Source organism: Boleophthalmus pectinirostris, unplaced genomic scaffold (assembly GCF_026225935.1).
Source record: "Boleophthalmus pectinirostris isolate CB_2022bp ecotype Guang Dong unplaced genomic scaffold, ASM2622593v1 HiC_scaffold_19, whole genome shotgun sequence".
Taxonomy (NCBI): Eukaryota; Metazoa; Chordata; class Actinopteri; order Gobiiformes; family Gobiidae; genus Boleophthalmus; species Boleophthalmus pectinirostris.
The window spans coordinates 38,957,929-38,977,967 of NW_026571140.1; the positions used below are offsets into that span (position 1 = coordinate 38,957,929).

Genomic DNA, 20,039 nt, shown 5'->3' on the forward strand with positions numbered 1-20,039 from the left:
TGATATACATAACTAAAATGTCCTAATAAAAATAAAGTAAAAAAAAAAAAAATCCTCCTCCACCCTGGACTGGAACGCGCTACAAAAACAAAGACAGGCCCACCTATCTATCTCATTTGAAATGTTGAAATGTTAAGACATGTTTTGTATAATTTCTAATCCTTTTGTAATTATTTTATTGACTATTTTGTTCCAATGTTGCTGATTCTGTTGAATGTTGAAAAGAAAAAGAAATGGGCTAAATTTAATGTCCAAACAGGCAACTTATGGATCCTTTTATTACTGTTTTTCATTGTGTAAAACCTGAGTAATTTTAATTGCTCAGAGAGACACGATCACTCAGTCACCAATAAAATATCCTCATTAATGTTCAATAATGGTCAGATCCACCTTTATTTGGTCATTTACGAATAATATCTATTCACTTGGGTTGTTTGTGACTTTTAAAATATTGGTCCCTAGAAAAAAAGTTTGGGAAACACTGATCTAGGACATTTAAATACAGGATTTCCTTGTACTTTTTTCGCACAATACTTTCGTCCATACTGGTGTAGTCTTACGAGAGCAGTTTGGGTCAGATACACAGAGATACATAATAGTTTTGAGAGCTTTGGTCAAATCCCCTTTTTAGTCGACGAGAATTTCTTCAGTTGACCACAGCCCTACAATGTTGCTCTCGTCGATGTCCCTATTAAAAATAACGATGGTGTAGAGTGAATGTGAACATCTAATTCTCCGCTTCTTCCACATGTGCGGCTCAGACACATGTCAGCGCTCCCTCGTTCTCTGAGTTATGAAATGCTTCAGTGAGTCCAAAGAATGTGCATGAATCTACTGCCCCGTGGCTACTGCACCGAGCCCAGCGCTGCTCCTTGGCTTTAGAGCAGAAACGGAGGTAACAGTAGCAGTGGGAGTAATAGCAGCAGTAGTAGAAGTAGTAGTAGTAGCCACAGCAAAATTAATAAGAAGTAGCAGTAGTAATACAACAAGTAGTGGTAGCAGTAGTGGTAGTAATGGCGGTAGTAACAGTATAATAGTAATAGAGTAGTAGTAGCCACAGTAAAATTAATATAATAAAAATTTTAATAATTAAAAACAGAAAAGGTAGCAATAGTAACACACAGTTTCCGTAGTAGTAGTAGTAGTAGTAGTAGTAGTAGTAGTAGTAGTAGTAGTAGTAGTAGTAGTAGTACAGTAGTAGTAGTCAGTAGTAGTATCAGTAGTAGTAGTAGTCAGTAGTAGTAGTAGTAGTAGTAGTAGTAGTAGTAGTAGTAGTAGTAGTAGTAGTCAGTAGTAGTAGTAGTCAGTAGTAGTAGTAGTCAGTAGTAGTATAGTAGTAGCAGTAGTAGTAGTAGTAGTAGTCAGTAGTATTAGTAGTAGTAGTCAGTAGTAGTAGTAGTAGTCAGCAGTAGTAGTCAGTAGTATCAGCAGTAGTATCATCAGTAGTAGTAGTAGTATTTCAAAAACCCAAGGCACATTACATTCCATACTCAGTAAGCTACTGTTGCCCTGTAGTATTAACAGTATTTGCCCTGTAGTAGCAGAGGTAGTAGTAATAGTAGTAGTAGTAAAAGCAGTAAAACCAGCAGCAGTAGTAGTAGTAGTAGTCGTCGTCTTTCAAAACACCCAAAGCAAACTGGATTATTCAAATCACATGATACTCTGCAAAACACACTGCCTCAGAGGCAGACTGACGAAAGTAGTTTTAGCAGAAGTAGTAGCCTATTTAGAAAGTAGCATTTCAGGATGCCCAAATCACATTACATATTTATTCACAGTAGTAGTAGTAGTAGTAGTAGTAGTAGTAGTAGTAGTAGTAGTAGTAGTAGTAGTAGTAGTAGTACAGGCAGCATTAGCAACAGTTGTGGTAGCCGTAATAGTAGTAGGTAGTAGTAGTAGTAGTAGTAGAACGGTAGTAGCAGTTATAGTAGCAGTAGTATTAGTATCCACCCAAAGTTCATTACATTTTTTGGTTATTTATTCCCTAGCCGTAGTAGCAGTTATAGTAGCAGTAGTAGCTGTAATAGTAGCAATAGTAGCAGTAGCAGTAATAGTAGTAGTTTTAGTAGTAATAATGGTAGTAGTGGTAGTAGCAGTAAAAGCAGTAGTAGTAGTAGCAGTAGAAGTAGCAGCAGCAGCAGTAGTAACAGTAGCAGTACAAGCAGTAGTAGCAGCAGTAGTAGCTGTAGCAGTAGTAACAGCAGTAGCAGTAGTAGTAGCAGCAGTAGTAATACTAGAAGCAGGAGCAGGAGCAGTAGCAGTAGTAGCAGTAGTAGCAGCAGTAGCAGTAGTAGTAGCAGTAGTAGTAGTAGTAGTAGTAGCAGTAGTAGTAGTAGTAGTAGCAGTAGTAGTAGTAGTAGTAGTAGCAGTAGTAGTAGTAGTAGCAGTAGTAGTAGTAGCAGTAGTAGTAGTAGTAGCAGTAGTAGTAGTAGTAGTAGTAGTAGCAGTAGTAGTAGTAGTAGCAGTAGTAGTAGTAGTAGTAGTAGTAGTAGCAGTAGTAGCAGTAGTAGTAGTAGCAGTAGTAGTAGTAGCAGTAGTAGTAGTAGTAGCAGTAGTAGTAGTAGTAGTAGTAGTAGTAGTAGCAGTAGTAGTAGCAGTAGTAGCAGTGGTAGTAGAGTCGAATAAAAAATGAATCATCGTGTGAGTCACTCGAGTACACGCTGCACGATGACCCACTGTACGCCGACATTTCCTATATTGCGCTGATCTGATCTCTTGTCACTCAGCCTCGCAGTGACGAGCAGCGCCGCTTCTGTGGGGAGAGATCGCCGAGTTCTGTATTGGCTGTGGGCTACGTACGGGCCAATGAGAGGGAAGCGCTTCTGTAATTATAGACTGGTTTATTCCCACATTCCACAGAAAAAAGCGGAGGAACACAAGTGTCTTTCAAAACGCCGCGCTGTCGAGCGAATAATGACGATTTAAAGGAGGATTTATGGTGCGGGAATCCGTTTAAACTCAGTGGTCGCTTACAGGAATCCAGATGCAGTTAACAAATATTTAAAATTAACTACAAGCATGTTTTTATCAGCTTGAAGAAGAGGTGTTCAATTATTATTAGGAATGTAACAATATCCAAATCTCGGTACGATATTTTCCTGATATACATCTCACCGTACGATATTTATTGATATTTTGTGGAGGCTAATATGGTTTTTTTTTTCCTCTTAAAATGCCTTAATCCAAAGAACTAAGACTTAAAAGTGCTTAGAACTGTTATTTCTTCTTGTAGTCTATGCTGAAATGGAGCAAAGGATCATGGTCTATGTAGTTCTACGTCTTTTTTAACTATTGCTGCACCATAACTGTTAATTTAAGCAAAGAGACTTGTAATTCGATATATTGTGATGGTCCATGATATTATTGTGAGAACTTTGACGATATACAATATTTCGGTTATTGTTACATCCCTCAAGTCAAACACAAAGTAATAAATGTGAAGCCATGTATATACAGTGTTTAGCTCAAGTCAAATGAAGCTCACTGAGGCCTGCAGTTATGGGGTAAATTTGAAGCCGAGTTCTATATTACGAATAGAAATTGATTTAAAGACAAAACAGCGAAATAAAAACACCAGAATCATGTAGAGCTGAGTTAAATAAGAACATTTTAAGACCAAAAAATGAGGAGCCTGACAGCAGCAGTTATGGAGAGAGAAAATGACGCGATGCTTTTTCAATACAAAGTGAATTAGAGCCACAGTCGATAGAGCCGGAAGTGTCCCCATGCTCACTTCCTACTTTATATTTTGAGTAAAATGTCATAAACTTTGACCATCTGTGTCCCCATATACAAGGCAGACATGTTCAAATCAACAATTGTTAGCCTTACTGATTAATCAATTAAAGGTTCATTATAAAAACATGGAACATTATTGACAGTCAAGTTGTTTATGTTATAATGTGCTGTTTTGGTTCTAAAGAGAATTATCCAGTCAGAAAGCAGAAAGAGCCTCACATGAGTCTCTGATTTGGGTTGCCAGTTTCAAAGCAGAAATCCAGTTGGTTTAAATCTAAAATGCCTCTCTCTGATCTGAATAATTTCTACCTAAACCCCAGCACCTGTAACATTATAAAATCAGTGACTTTTGATTGATTGATTATTTTTTATTCCTTTTATCAGAGCGTCATCTTGACACCCGTTCATCTTCATAAATACAGCAAGAGGAAACAAACAAATCAGTAACAGTACAGCAAAGTACTACAGCACAAACTAAGTCTCATATTTCATACATCTGCTCAGAGTTAAACATTTAAATTTCTTTATAAACTGGAAAAGAGTGGTGCACAATTTTAGGCTTTCTGTACAGTTGTTCCAGAGCTCCACAAAATTAATAATGTTTGTTCTGATTTTCTTTTTGATAAACGTGGCAGTACCTCATTGGAGAGCTCATTGGCTATTTCAGATTTTGAACACATTCTGTAATGATTCTGACAAGAAATTGTTGTTTACTTTGAACATGATTTTCAAAGTATAAAGGTCGACTAAATCGTAAAATTTCTGAGTTTCAAGGTTTATAAATATTGCATTGGTGTGTCTCCTGTAGTATATGATGTTCATATATTGAGAATGAGAAAAAAAACTGTCAACTCAGGTTCAGTTGTGTTTGTTTTAACCTTTTTAAAACTGTAAGAGCGCAGGCAGCAGGTTACATACAGCTCTTTTCAGTCTAGATTTATTTAGCTCTTAAAAATAAACATAGATTTTTCATGGTCAAATTTTCTGGTCCAATGTTGCCTAAATTTTATTGGGGTGATATTACTGACAAAAATGAACATCTCAATCTTTTACATAAAATATTCATATTTTATATTGATATTTTTATTGATATTGACAGGTTTAGGCACTGGCAACTCAGATTGTGATTGTAGTAACTTTTTTAAAACTGTAAGAGTGGGCTACATACCTTTAGGCCTGTCACGATAGGAATGCAATGATATCCAAATCTCATGGTACAATATTTTTAAGATATAAATCTCACAATGTTTATTGCGATATTTTGTGGAGGCAAACAAAATTGTGTATATACTACCGTTTCCTCTTAAAATGCCTTGACAAGACTTACTCCAAAGAATTAAAATTTAAAAGTGCTTAGAACTGCTATTTCTTCATGTAGTTTGTGAAAAATGGAGCAAAGGATCGTGGTCGATGTAGTTCCCTCTTCTTTTTGTTTAGTTATTGCTGCACCATAACCCGTAATTTAAGCAAAGCAACTTGTGGTTCGATATATATTGTGACGGTCCACGATATTACTGACAGACTTTTGATGATACGATATAATATTTTGGTTATTGTTACAACCCTAATTGCTAATGATAAATATTGCGATGGAAGATAATATTGAAACAATTTTTTGCCACTGACCCAATTTAAATAATGATACATGTAGAACACCCCCAGCGCGAGGTCACCGCAAAGTATCAAAAGGAAACACTGGTTACACCGTCCAATTCAGAATACAGAAGATGAAAAAGTTGACACAAAACAGAAAATTCACAGGCTCGGGGCAGTACTGGCTTATTCACAGAAAACAATGAAACGGGTTGCGTAAAATGACATTGTAGTCATGTTTACGCAGCTCAGAGGACGTTCAAAGCGTTCAGGCAAACACGCCAAAACAGAAACTATGACTTCACATGCCCCGGGAGTAACCAGAGATCTATTGAAATGAGGAATACCTGCTCCTGTCCATTCATTCCAGACAATACAAGAACGCACTGATCTTATGAATGAACTTGTGTTGTCATGACGATATTATATAATTTAAAACTCTATTTTGATATTAAGGAATAGACTCAATACAGTTTTGAGAACCTCCATTCAATCTATTCACAATAACACAAAGATGAAAGATGAACGCAAAGTATGAATGAACATATTAAAACATGTGCATGTATTTTATGTTAAATGTGGCATTTTTTATGTCAGATGCCCTTCCAGACAGCATTCCCTGCCTTTGCCCAGATTTGGAAGAGGGCTTACATTAGTCCCGTATGGTACTTGCGCTTACAGTAATTTATTACATGTTAAAATGAAGCACACATCTCTTCTGACACGACGTCACACTGACATAATTTAGGTGGGTGGAGTGTCTTGCTCAAACAAAATGCAAATCAGGCAGGATCATCACCCAAAGGAGAAATAAACGATTTAGAAGAGTTCAATGATCATAAAATGGTACATCGTGAAAAAGGTTGAGGAAAAAGTAAAAGATATTAATACTTTGCAGCTGATGCCATCAATATTCCCTGGGGGTGTGATGCCAACTGTAGGCACTGCTCTGTCTGAAGCTGTTACTCAAGTTAAACTTTCATTTTAACAACAATCTGTCCAAAAATAACAACCTAAGCAAGATCATAAACACAGCTTCTTGAAAATGTGTTGCTCAAATCCATTAAAGTATAAACTGATGTAACTGGTTCTAATGCTTGAGATTTTATACCATTTGGTTCCAACTAAATTTGATTTGAAATTAATTTCATCAGCTTGGTTTCGTCAAAAGGCCCTTTGTGACAAAATTACGAAATAAATCAATTTAAGTCAAATTCTCATGAAGCAATGTAGCTGTAAACACACTGAAAGAAGAAAGGTTAGAGCTGGAAGACTGGAGCTGAGTACTATGATGTCAAAAGTATCAAAAATCAGATCAACGTTAAAACCAGTATCAAAACCAGATACTCATTTGAGCAAGTTTTGCCACTTAAAATCCTTTTCTTTTCTCAAAAATCAACAGTGTGCCTTATAATCCGGTGCGCCTTATGTATTAATTCTGGTTGTGCTTACTGACCTCGAACCGATTTTATGCGGTACGCAGTGCTCAAAAATCTGTCAAAATGATTTAGTACGACTTCAGTAAGCTACGAAGCCGCACCGCTTGATGGACTGTCAGAGCATTAAGGCTAATAAGGCAAAGTCGTGTCCTTTAGTCCGACAGAAGCCGATTTTTCAGTGCTTATAATTTATGCAAATCAGCCATGTAGTTTTAAGTTTCATTTCTGTAAAATGTAAACAAATGTGCGCAAAGCTGCATTAAACACATTATTAATCAATGTATATTTGAGTCGTCCTAGAAGGAAATTAAAAGCCAATCTTAAATGATCCACCTACATTCATATTAATAATCCACATTCACCAAGACAGGGAGGCAACGCTGGGCGAATTACGCCACGATCTACCGATGGATCGTGGACGCCTGGGCCAAAGGATCAGTCTCAAGTGTCGTGCGTTTGTTTCACTTAATGCGCCTTATAATCCAGTGCGCCTTATGTATGAAAATAGATGAGAAAATTCGACATTATTGATATTGCGCCTTATAATCCGGTGCGCCTTACAGTCCAAACAGCTTTCTTACTTTCTTACTTTACTGAACAGCTTTAGAATGATCTAGAACAAGTATAAGAACACATAGACTAGTATACGCCCATGTAACAATAATAATAATTGCCTGTTGTTAAGGATTTCAGTAAGATTTGGGATTTGATTTATTAAATGTGCTTCATAAACGCATTTTGATTGATTGAGTAAGGAAATGAGATCGTGAAATATGAACAATACCTTTTTAGTAGAACAAAACCAAGATTGAGTAAAATAAATACACAGAGTTGAAGTGAGAACAGCTCCTGTCAGTGGAATGATAAATCCCAGAGTCTGTTTACTTTGGTACAAGCCGGAGCTAGCACCATCAACTGCCAGTAACACGCCACCGCGCTACACTGAGGGACTATTCAGGCTTTAATTATATATATTAGGGCTGGGTGATTTGGTATGAAAATAAAACAGGCGTCTTTGTTTTTCTCCAAACATTTGATTTATGATTTGATTTTCAAATTTTTCCCCCTCTTCACTACAATTAGAAAATGGAGAAAACTGAAAAGATACCATTATTCAGTGGTCATATTTTAGCCATTAGGGATTTTTTTTATTTTTATGAATGAGATAAAACTATTGCATTAAACATGTCGCACCAACATTTCATTTGACGTCACTGATTTAAAAGCATCGGCGCTGCATGGCCCTGTGCTAAACTCTGCTCCCTGCGACCAAAGTGAGCAGCCTTTCTTAGATTTTCAACGCAATTTTCAAGGCAAGAAAGTGAGGAAAATAAAAACTGACAGTCTTCCAAACAAATCCATTTTAACTTCAATTTTGATTAGTCAATTTAATGGATTTTAATCTATATCAAGTAAGAGAGAATAACCCCAGGCTTTCTTAGATTTTCAACACAATTTCCAATGTAAGAAAGTGAGGAAAACAAAAACTGATTGTCTTCCAAACAATTATAACTCCAAATTTGATTAATCGTTTTAATAGATTTTAGTCTATATCAAGTAAGAGAGAATAAACTCATACCTTTCTACAAATATTAGATCTTACAAGAGAGATTACACAGATTTAAAGACAGAAAGTAGTATTTATGTTTTTTTAAAAGTGCACTGTGCAGCTTTCCTAGTAGAGGATCTGCTACGTACTTGACTCCGTGGAGATGTTATTGTTTTCCCTGGAATGCTCCACGGTGTGACAATAAACAAATCTATCTAGTGTTTATTCATTGCAAGTGTTTCTCATGCTCAATAATACAGTAATTCCTTCCATGAAAAGGGCGCTTCTCCACGGATCTGAATTGTAATGTAACGTAGTGCTGTAACCGGCTTGTCTCCCTCGTGACAATAATAATAATAATAAGAAGAAGAATGCCTTTTACTGTCACTATACATATGTACAATCCACACTATACTTAATTTACTATACAAGCAACTCATCCTCAAGAGCAAACATGCATATGGGACGCCTACAACGCAGTACAAAAAAGAATAAATAAAAGATGGAGTAAATAAATAGGTACGTAAATACAGTGGCCCCTCATTTATCGCAGAGGTTCCGTTCTAAAAATATCCCGCAATAGGAGAAATCTGCAAAGTAGTCTGCTTTAGTTTTAACAATTATTATATCTGGTTTAAGTCTGTAAAACCCCTCACCACACACTTTATACACTTTTCACACAAAGGACAGTTACATCCCTTTTTGCATCCTTCTTAAAACTTATTGCTGCTGTCGTCCTTTTGTTATTTTCATCCTCCTTCAGGTAATAAACCGAAGATGAATTTATTCTGTAATGGCGCCTACAGCCGTGTAACTTCTACCTTCCTTCAGCGTGTCCAGAAGTCCAACTTTATGTGCGATGGTTAACATCTTCCTCTGCCTTTTGGGTGCAACCGCAGGAGCCTTTGTCGGTGCAGAACGTTTCGTCGATATTGTGGGTTTTGTTGGGGAGAAAACTTGCAAACATACAGCACTTCAGAATCACACTACTAGAGATTGAACATTTATGTAAATTTGTCAAGCTGAACGCATTCTGTACTGTACAGGAGACACAGTACAGAGAGGACTGACTGACGATGGTCTACAGTTCCTTAGCCAATCAGGATGCAGGGGGAGGAACATAAAGCGCTTTCGTACGCTGTAAAAAAAAAAAAAAAAAAAAGCATACAAAACTGCACAAAAAAAAATCTGTGAAACAGCGAGACCGCAAAAGGTGAACCGTGTTATAGTGAGGGAAGATTGTACTAGTGCATGACAAAAAAAAGAAAAGGCTAGAACACTGAAGACTACAAAATTCACTGCACTGGATTAAATATGGCACTGTAAAAATATTGCACTGTATTAAGTTTAATAAGTAAGTTTAATCTATACTGTAGAACATTCTAGACAAAGCAATAACATTTCCGTGGACACAAGCAGGCAGAGGACGCTTCATGAGAAATGTAAAAACTGTAAATAGTGCTTTTCATTATGACCGTGGTTCAGAACCGGCATTGAGTATCAAGTCTATGCCTTAATATCAAAATAGAGTTTTAAATGTTAGTGTCGTGATTAGGGATGAGCATGACTAGTTGATTCATCGATAACTGATCATTAACAATTTCGTTGATCATGTTCATTTTTAATCCATAAACTGAATGTAGGTTGCTGGGCGTAGCGTAACACGACAGAAGCACAGAACAGACTCACCACTATCAGTACATCCTCTGTCACAGAAAGAACACATATATTCCACTAAGTTGTGTCCTTTAGTCCGACAGAAGCTGAACCGCATCAGCAGCATAAGCGCTTATAGTTTATGCAAATTAGACATGCAGTTTTAAGTTTTGATTCTGTAAAACATAAACAAATGTGCAAAGCATTAAACACATTATAATCTCAAACGGGCTGATGTGGCTCTAGTGTCATTATGGTTTATATGTTGTAAAGCTGAGTTTATTTATGTAGATTAGTAACACTACTTTTTTCTTTCTGAATAATCCAAATTAGGGATGGGCAAGATTAATCGATAATTGATCATTAAGAATTTCATCGATTACGTTAATTTTAATCGACAAACTGAATGTAGGTTGCTAGCGTGACCAAACAGGGGTCTGTACATGTGTCTCTCTGCACTCAGAAGGAGCAAGACACAAATATTCGGTCAGTCTGCAGCGTACCGAAGCACAAATGCATATTTAACGATGACTTGTACAAGAAATTCCAGGCTTTCCGTTGCGTTCGGGACAAGTGTGAGTCCATGTGCACAGTGAACAAAGCAGCACATATGTTTCGGTGTCCAGTGGGAAAAAGTTTTACCAGGTGAGAGTCGCTCAATGTCGATGACGAGTCCCCACCTCCCTCCCCCCGTACGGTGTCCTGGTTTTGCAAATATGGTCACACTAACCTGTATTCCACTGAGTCATGTCTTTTAATCCAACAGAACTTGAACCACATCAGCGACACAAGAGCTGTATTTTTATCTTCGCTTAGTTTATGCAAATTAGCGAAGCGGTTTTAAGTTTCGTTTCTGTGAGAGTTGAGCAAAACTGAATTAAACACATTATAATGTCAAACGGATTGGTGTGGCTCTAGAGTCATTATGGTTTATATGTTGTAAAGTTGAATTTATTTATGCAGATTAGTAGTGCAGATAGTAATAATAATGATGATCATTTTAATAAAAAAACGTTAATGATTAATCGATAATCAATCGTTAATTCTTCCGACGATCGATTAAGAAAATTTCATCGAATGCCCATCCCTAATCCAAATCCACTTTATTTATTTAGCATATTTACAAAAAAAAGCATTTTCTAAAGTGCTGCTCAGAGATCATAAAATGAAGACAACAAAAAGATAACTTGCTAAAATTTGGTCATACCAGTCCTAAAACAATAAAACTAGTAAAATGAAATAAAAGCAAAACCATAAAAATCATAAAGCTGCCACAGAAGAACAGAGTGCACCAGTTTGACCCCACTAAACTAACCAAGACTTTCCTATTATGGCAAGCTAAAACTGGACTGCCCATGGCTATTTTGAAAACATGAATGAGAACGTAGAGGGATGGGCCCACCTCAAAGAAAACGTACAAAGAAAAAAAAAAAAAAGGGGGTAGATTTTAGCAGTGAGGAGGCCGAGAGCGCGTGGATGTGTGAGTGAGGTCTCAGGAATGTTTGTGCATTCCTGAAGGAGAGAGCTGGTCCAGGGGCAAACGGCACCTCCCTGTTACCTCCAGTCCACTCTGTTTGGATTGATAATCTGAGGTGACATCACGCTGGGGTGGGAGTGCATGTATGTCTATGGCGGAATGTTCAGCAGTTAAGTGTGCGCTATGTAACTGTCTTGTTGGGGGGCCCATCACCTGCTTGTTTCTATGAATATCTCACTGCTCTGCCTGGAATGAGCCACAGTTGCCACGTTTACATAAGAGCTTTAATTCCGAATAAAAATGATTTAATTCTGAATAAAAATTTATTCCGCTTTAAAAAGACCATGATTATTCGGAATTAAACTTAATTCTGAAGCAAGTGGGTGGTTTATTCGGATTTAAAAGCTGAATTAAATGTAAACGTTTATTCTTCTTAAAAATTCCGGCTGTTCAGCGCATGCTCGTTGTGTCGCCCTTCTGATATGATCCAGACGATCCAGCTGCACCAGTCGTAGCATCAGACTTTCCTCCACGTCTCTTTGGATTTGTGAGCGGGATGTGGGAGTGGGCTGAGGTAGAGCAGCCGTCGACTCAGTTTGTCTTCTTCCTCCCTTCTCCAACACTCTTCCCTTCTCCTCCTCAGCCGACAGACGTAAAGCATGATGAGATAATTCTCGAGCTGCTGCGCAATTATCATCGGAACGACTGCGAAACAAGTTTATCATGTTTGTATCCGTGGCGTAACGACAAACCGAGATGACAAAAAAGTCGATAGCAGCTAAAGCGTGTTTTCTTCCGGTCTCTGTCCAATCAGAACCCTTCTTGACCTCAATTTGGAATTATTATTTCCATTTAAATTCGAAGGAGAATATTTTAATTCTGAATTAAAAACCATCATGTAAACGTGGTGACTATGACATTAAACAACTCTACTTTACATTTATTCAATTACAGGTTGTTTCATATCTCAAAAATACCTAGAAAAACAGACATTCTGACTGTGAGTGTGGTCGTCTCTCCACAGATCTGACCTGTGATTTGGTCTGTTTTGGTCTCCATGAAGAAAAAAAGATTTAATGCCATACTGTGAAACATTCCAGCAATAAAGCAACAACATCTCAAGGAAGAAAAGCATTTGACAGGCCCTCCATTAGAAAGGATTTACAATGCAGCTTTAATAGTGTTGTAGTGAAACAAAACTTTCAAACTTGATTTCGATACTAAGGAATTGACTAAATACTCATTACCAATAACGATACAATTTAATCAATAGAATATAATTTTCATGCACAACATAATAATACTTTCTTTATGTTGCCATGAGGTCTTATACTAGTTCTGACAAAAAACTGTTAAGGAAAGCTCAAATTTTGTCCTGTTAATGTGATTATTTGCAGTAATGATACCAGATTGTGCTAAAACGTCACTCAGATTAAAGTCTAAATTGATTGAGCTCACATGTTAAAGGCTGTAATGTTAATAGTTACTACATCTTTGTGAAATCCTTCATCAGTCATCAGATCAAGCAAGTGATATTTATATATTCTGGTATTATATAAATATTGATGTTAAGGAAAAGAAGATAGATGATGCTCCTCTTTAATTTACCCTCCATTATAGTTAGACGTGCAGAGAATTTCTATCTATTTTCATTATTACAATTTGCCCTTCTTACATAAAGCAGCAGGACCTCGTTAGAACTGGCAAAGGATGAATCAGAAAAAATAATGGGACGTTGCATTTAAATGTCACAATAAATTATTCAGCACAAGGCTATAGGTCAAGGCTGTATCCAACTCTGATATCACTTTGTATGTAATATTAATAGGTAAGGTGGAGATTACTATTACCATCATGATTATACCTAAAGAAAGGTAAAGGAAATTACATGAAGTGAAAGGTAGAAGATTATACATTTATACAGGAGCCTTCACTTTCATCAGCAAAATAATGAACTCCATATGGTCGTGTGTTTAGTTCACAGTTTACACTTTAAACACATGTGACACTAGAATAGACTAAAATACTATTTAAACCAAGAGTGTGAAATAATAAAGAATCAGAAGCGCTGCACAACATGGTTCAGATTTCCAAATAACAGGAAAAACGTATCCATAAAAACTAGGGATGTAACGATATCTAAATCTCACGGTACGATATTATCACGATATGCATCTGAGGGACAATAATTGTTGCGATATTAACTAAAATAGACTAATAAATAATAATAAAAGACTGGTGTCTACTAGGGACGTAACGATATCCAAATCTCACGGTCCGATCTTATCACGATATGCATCTCACGGTACGATATTTATTGCAATATTTTGGAGAGGCAAATATTATTGCTTTTTTTGCTTTTAAAATACCCTGATAAGATTTTGGTGTGAATTATTTCTGTCATAATCCCAAGAATTCAAGTAAAAAACATAACTTCACGTTGTTCGCGCTGAAATGAATCTTGGGATATGTAGTTCCCGATGTTTATAAGCTGTTGCTACTATAAAACCATGCATTTAAGCAAAGAAACTTGTAATTTGATATATTGTGACAGCACACGATATTATTGTGAGACTTTTGACGATACTCAATACAACGATCGATAATCGATGAAGACTTAAGATATCACAACATTTCGATTATTGTTACATCCCTAATAAAAACTGGATATTGTGTAGTTTGCAGAGAACTTAACCAAAATAGTTTGATCATGTCAACAATTCATATTTTGGATGGACTGCGATATATTCTCCAATTACAGATATTATACATTTTCTGACTATTTAATTAAACTTAATCAGACTGTACACAATATTTGAAAATTATTATCTGAACCTAAACCTTGTTAGGATTCATCAGCCGGTTTCACTTCATAGAAACCGTCTGACCTCACAGTGTTAGGATTCATTCGCTTGATGGTAGGTGGGTACTTTTTAATCATTTAACCAATCGCTGCTATTTGGTCGTGATGTATGTAATGCGCCACTAAAGGGGCTAACTGGTATATTAATCTTTTCCCAAATCCCATAGGAAGAAGGACAATAACGTCTTACTCCTTGATAAAATTCACCAAACATTCTCTTTATTCCAGCTTTAAATCCTCGATCTCAGGAATCGTTGACGACACAGAATGTATGGCTCTTTGCTGATTGGCTGGTGCCCAAACTTGCACTTCCGGGGTTTCTGCAAATCGTCTAGTATGTTCCGATTCCTGATCTAGTCACTGAAGAGAAATTAAATTGAGTGGAGGCATTAGGTAGCACCAGCCTGCCTAAAACCTTGTCGAGTTCTACACAAATAAAGAGGGTATTGTTAAAATATGAAATACAAAGAAGAAAAGCAGGAGATATTGGAAAAAATCATGGACTAAACCATGGCAGAAGACACAAAAAAGATGAGATTCAACCAAACAAGACAAGAAATCAGCATCCATCCATGATAAAATAAGGTCTAAAATAGAACTAAACCAGGACCCAACCAGGACTAAAGTCTGATGTGTTATTTTATTATTATTTAAACCATGAGCTGAACAAGAAAAAACAAATAAATGCATATTCAGAACCAATTCTTCAAAGAAAGTATTGATAAAGGATCTCGTAGCACGTAGAAGTAGCCACATCTGTAAAACATGTCAGTCAATAAAAAGAGGAAGCTCCGAAGCCACTTTTAATTTAAGCCTTTTTGTACATCACTAAACGTATGTAACCCGATCGGCTGGTTTAAAGGTAGGGCCTCGGAGAATAGAAACATGAGACAGTTTTATAACAAAGAGCCGTGAGCAGATGGTCCAGGCGGGAGCAGGTTTTTAACAATTAAACAGGTGATTGGGAACATTTAACAAACTTCTCTCCACGATGAACAAAACTAAACTACAAAGCACAAAGACAGTGAATCAGTAATTATAAGAGAGGATATGTTACAACTATGGGATCAGCTCAATTTCAACTTAAACTGCAAAGAATAAAGTTTTTTGTTGTTGTTGTGGTAAAGTATTTCAATATATATTTGTCGCATGGACCATAGTAATATCTGGTCTACACAAAAAAAGCTTAAAAAAAACTATAAAATAATGATCAGCAATGTCAATGTCAATGTATTTTACTTCTCTGCGGTATTAACTGCTAACACAAAACATATTTAGATCACCAAGTTAACTTTTATTGTTTTGAACATGCTAGATTTGCTGAAAAAAAAAAGTATTATTTTTCTGTAATTTACAGTTTAATTTTTGATGCTCTGAAATGAGGGAGACAGGATGCAGCTTCAGATTCACTCGTTTTTGTAAAGTTTTGTCAAAGTGTGTGGATCTGTCTCATCAGGTAAGGTTTGAATAAATAATTTCCCTTGTGGATCGATAAAGTTTGTATAAGAATAGGGCCCGGAAGAGATCGGTAAATTACTCAAACAAGCAGGGATGACATTTACATCCTCTTCGAAAATGTTTTTGACGATGGAATAGAGTGAGCTTGTGCTGATCGATGGTAGTGCTGAGCTGAGCCGTCTCTGTAGTGACTCTCTCTTATCCATATGAACGCTGAATCCTAATGCGAGTTGTTTTTTCTATCTCAAACAGCGAGTGAACTTGTGCTGACCTGTGGTAGTGCTGTGTTGAGTTGTCTCTGTAGTGAGTCTCTCTCGTGGCTGACTTCGTGCAGTTTGCCCTGAGCCAGCCCCAGGTTCTCCTGAGTTTCTCTGAGCGTCTCCAGCAGTCGGTCCCGTTCCTCCAGCATCGACACCATCAGAGACTCAAAGTGCCCCTCAGAGTCTGACTGCAGAGGGGACCCGGACCCCCGCCGCCCCGGGCCCTCCGCCTCACTGATGGTGGGCATCACCTCGCACATCATCTGCCGCAGGAGAGAAGCAGATTTAGGCACAGTAATGAACAGAAATACAATCACAAAGGTATTAAGTAGGGATGTAACAATACCCGAAATATTCTGATATCGTATTGTCAAAGTTCTCACAATAATATCATGGACCATCACAATATATCGAATTACAAGTCTCTTTGCTTAAATGAAGAGTTATGGTGCAGCAAAAGCTAAAAAAGAGAGAGGGAACTGCATAGACCATGATCCTTTGCTCCATTTCAGTGCAGAATACAAGAAGAATTAACAGTTCTAAGCACTTTTAAGTCTTAGTTCTTTGGTCAAGGTATTTTAAGTGGAAAAAGTAGCATATTGGCCTCTAAAAAATATCGTGACAATATAGTACTGAGAGATTTGGATATTGTTACATCCCTAATCATGAGCTTCCCCACGATATCACAATAAATATCGTACCGTGAGGTTCATACCGCGACAATAAAGTATCGTGAGACTTGGATATCTTTACACCCCTAATAATTTGTCTTTAAAAGCTCCTAAATTATGCAAAATTGACTCTTGTGAGCTTTAAGCCATGTTAGAATGTTGTTACGTCATCAAAAACAGACCTGGATTTGTGTTTGTTTAATTCACACATGTTTAAGTAAGCCTGGTTTATTAGTTTGTCTACATCTCCAAAGTTCAAAAACATTCTTTTCCACCTTGTCATGAAGTGGTGATTTAAGTTAAAATCTTTTAGCTTTGGTTTTGTGAAGATTGACAGTTCCAGGGCTGATTCTAGGTGTTTGGAGCACCGTTTTACCACATGACAGACATCACATGGTGCAACAGAGTGTTTTCTGTTTTAAAGAAGAACTCTGTGCAGGGTTTTTGTGTTAAAAACTCCAGATATGTTTGTGATGAAGAAACATCAAGCCAATATTTTCACTTTTTAGCATATAGGTCATCGGCCTCAAAGCCCCAGCACAGGCCGATATTTAATTTTGGCCATCCAACTGCAACATAAAGTACACATAAAGCTTAATTTGAACACTTCAGCCAGAAGAGATAACAGCACAAAATGTGACTCCAATGCTCTTACAGGTTTGTGTTTAAAAAAAAAAAGGCAGCATGAGTTTGTGAGTTATGGACTTAATTTAAATCCACTGGCTGAACATCTTGAAATTCCTTGCGAATATTAAGCCATATCCCTCACAGGATTCCACGAAGATTACAAAAGGCAAAGTTGATTCATAATTCAATCTAAAATGTTTCAATAAAATGAGGCTATTTGATTTTGAAACAGCACTATTTGCACCAAAAACATAACATTTTATTTTTAGAGTGAAAAGATGGACAATGGGGGTCCTGCACTCAAAACTGTACAAAAGTAACTGTAAAGGGTTCTTATTTCTTTCATATTCAAAACAATAATCTGTAAATGTTTCTGTGCCTGTAAGCTCTCTGCAAGAATCGACTTGTTCATCTGTTATGCAAATTAGCCATGTGCGTAAACAAGTGTCCCACCTTATTTCATCAATGGCTTTGTGTTGCCACTGAAATATATAGCACAGTAAACCAACTTTTTTATTCATTTTTCTCATAGACTTTTCGAATAATTAAAATATTAAGAGTTCAAAGACACTGCAGAGGCCAACCAGCTTCGTACTAACTAATATCCACTGTTCTATTGTTTTAAGTCAAACAACCAAAAAACACACTTAAAAGCACAAGATTCTGTGAAATGTTTTAATAATTTAGCGGCTATAATGTTTCAAGAACAGATTAAATAAAATTATAGATGTTGTGGTCATTAGATACCATTAGGGGTGTGCAAAAATATCAAAAACACTGATATATTGTATTGCCTCATGTGATGATACAGTATCAATATCATGGGCTGCTGTCTCTTATTATATATATATATATATATATATATATATATATATATATATATATATATATATTCGTATTTTTTGGTATATTTTACTAAATTATTTTGTTACAGCTCTACAGTTTTGTTGCTTATTTAGAGGAAGGAAACTCGTTTGCGCAACACATTTTACATTTTCACTGTTCTGAGGATTAAAATGGGTGTTTTTCATATTCACATTACACAAGAAGTGGTTTAACAAAGACTTTTAGTACCACAGCCATGATTTAGACATTGTTTTTATTGAACTGTATTGAATGGATTTAAAATACATTGTATTGAATCGAAAGTGCACTGTATCGAGATATGTATCATGTCGGCAATGGGGCTGGGTATCCTTAAGAAGTTGCCGATACAATACGATACATATCTCGACACAGTGCACTTTTGGTTCGATACGATGTACCGTATTTTCCGGGCTATTACGCACTGTCATTAAATGGTCTATTTTCAAACTTTTTTCACAAATAAACCGCACTGGACTTTAAACGAAACACAACAGTTGGATGGGTGAGTGGTTTTGTTTGTTTGTGGCGTTCACAGTGACTCTGGGCTTTGTTCAGTTGTGGCGTGTAGGGAGGGTGCTGTCTGGGACCGCTGGATTGTTGGTGTGTTCGCAGTGACTCAGTTGTTCAGTTGTGTCTAGAAGTGGCACATTGAACTCGCTTTTTCGGTCCGTTCCTCCGTTCCTCGTCAGCGTGGAGTGATGAGTGTGTCTGTGGGTGTGTTTCGCTGTGCGGTCGCTGTCTGCTCCGTGTGTGTTTGCGTGCGCTGCGGGTGCTGCGGCTTTGCAGTTTACTGAAGTCGTGCTGGGACACCCGAGTGGATTCGTGTATAGGGCGCTCTGGATTGAGGCACGCGGCCGTTGGAGGCTTAAGAGCGTGCCTAATAGCCCGGAAAATATGGTATTTCAAATCGATTCCATACTGTTCATTAAAAAATAATGTCTAAACCATGGCTGTGATACTAAAAGTCTTTGTTAAACCATTTCTTGTGCAAAGTTCATATGAAACACAAACATTTTAATCATCAAAACGGTGAAAATGTCAAATGTGTCACATGAACAAGTTTCCTTCCACTTAGCAAGCAACAAAACTGTAGCTCAGTAACAAAAGAATTTAGTAAAATATACCAAAAAATATGATACAGTAGCCCATGATATCGATACTGTATCATCACATTAAATGATATAATATATTGATATTTTGGTATTTTTGCACACCACTAGTCGACAACTTCTTAATGATACCTAGTCCTAGTTCCCACATAGTTGATTAGTCCTGAGGTAACTTTCCAGCTTTCAATATACATTTTTATTCGGAAAATCTATTGGGAAATGCACGGGAAATTTACTTCCAGAACCAGGGCCTGCAGTAACCTGTAGTATTTTAGAAAATATATAAATTCTGTTACATAACCATTAAATTCCCTGAGCTATCTCGTTAAATGTAAACACTGCATGACAATCGGACTATACGTGAAAAGGCTTTGTATTCTTCTTATTACAATAGTCCATAAATTGTGCATGTGCGTGTTTTCCTAATATTGTTCAGCTGGGTGTTTTGTTGTTGTGCGGCTCTTGATCTAAGAACAGCTGGACAAGGAGGTCTGAGGAATTAAAGCCGCCCTCAACAGAAAGGGCTTAGGTGCAGTGGACACAGAGTTAAGAATCATGTGAACGGGATTTCACATACCTTTAATCACTCACAAATAATGCAAATCAAGCCAACTACTTTTTCAAAACATTGATTTAACTCTGCAACTAACGGGTATTTAGTTAATCAATTAGTTTAGGAATTATTCTTTCAATTAAATCAATTAGTTGTTTAGAAAGGCCCGTGGATGTGAG

At 36.9% G+C, this 20,039-nt stretch overlaps 1 protein-coding gene across 9 annotated transcripts in view; it reads right to left on the minus strand.

Moving 5' to 3' along the window:
- The window catches only part of ppfia1 (PTPRF interacting protein alpha 1), an 88,576-nt gene that overhangs the window by 64,704 nt on the left and 3,833 nt on the right, over positions 1 to 20,039 (minus strand). For all 9 annotated transcript variants that reach the window (XM_055154775.1, XM_055154770.1, XM_055154774.1 and 6 more), the window contains exon 2: positions 16,045 to 16,296. In XM_055154775.1, coding sequence (XP_055010750.1) covers positions 16,045 to 16,296 — 252 coding nt within the window. The remainder of the gene's footprint in view (positions 1 to 16,044; positions 16,297 to 20,039) is intronic.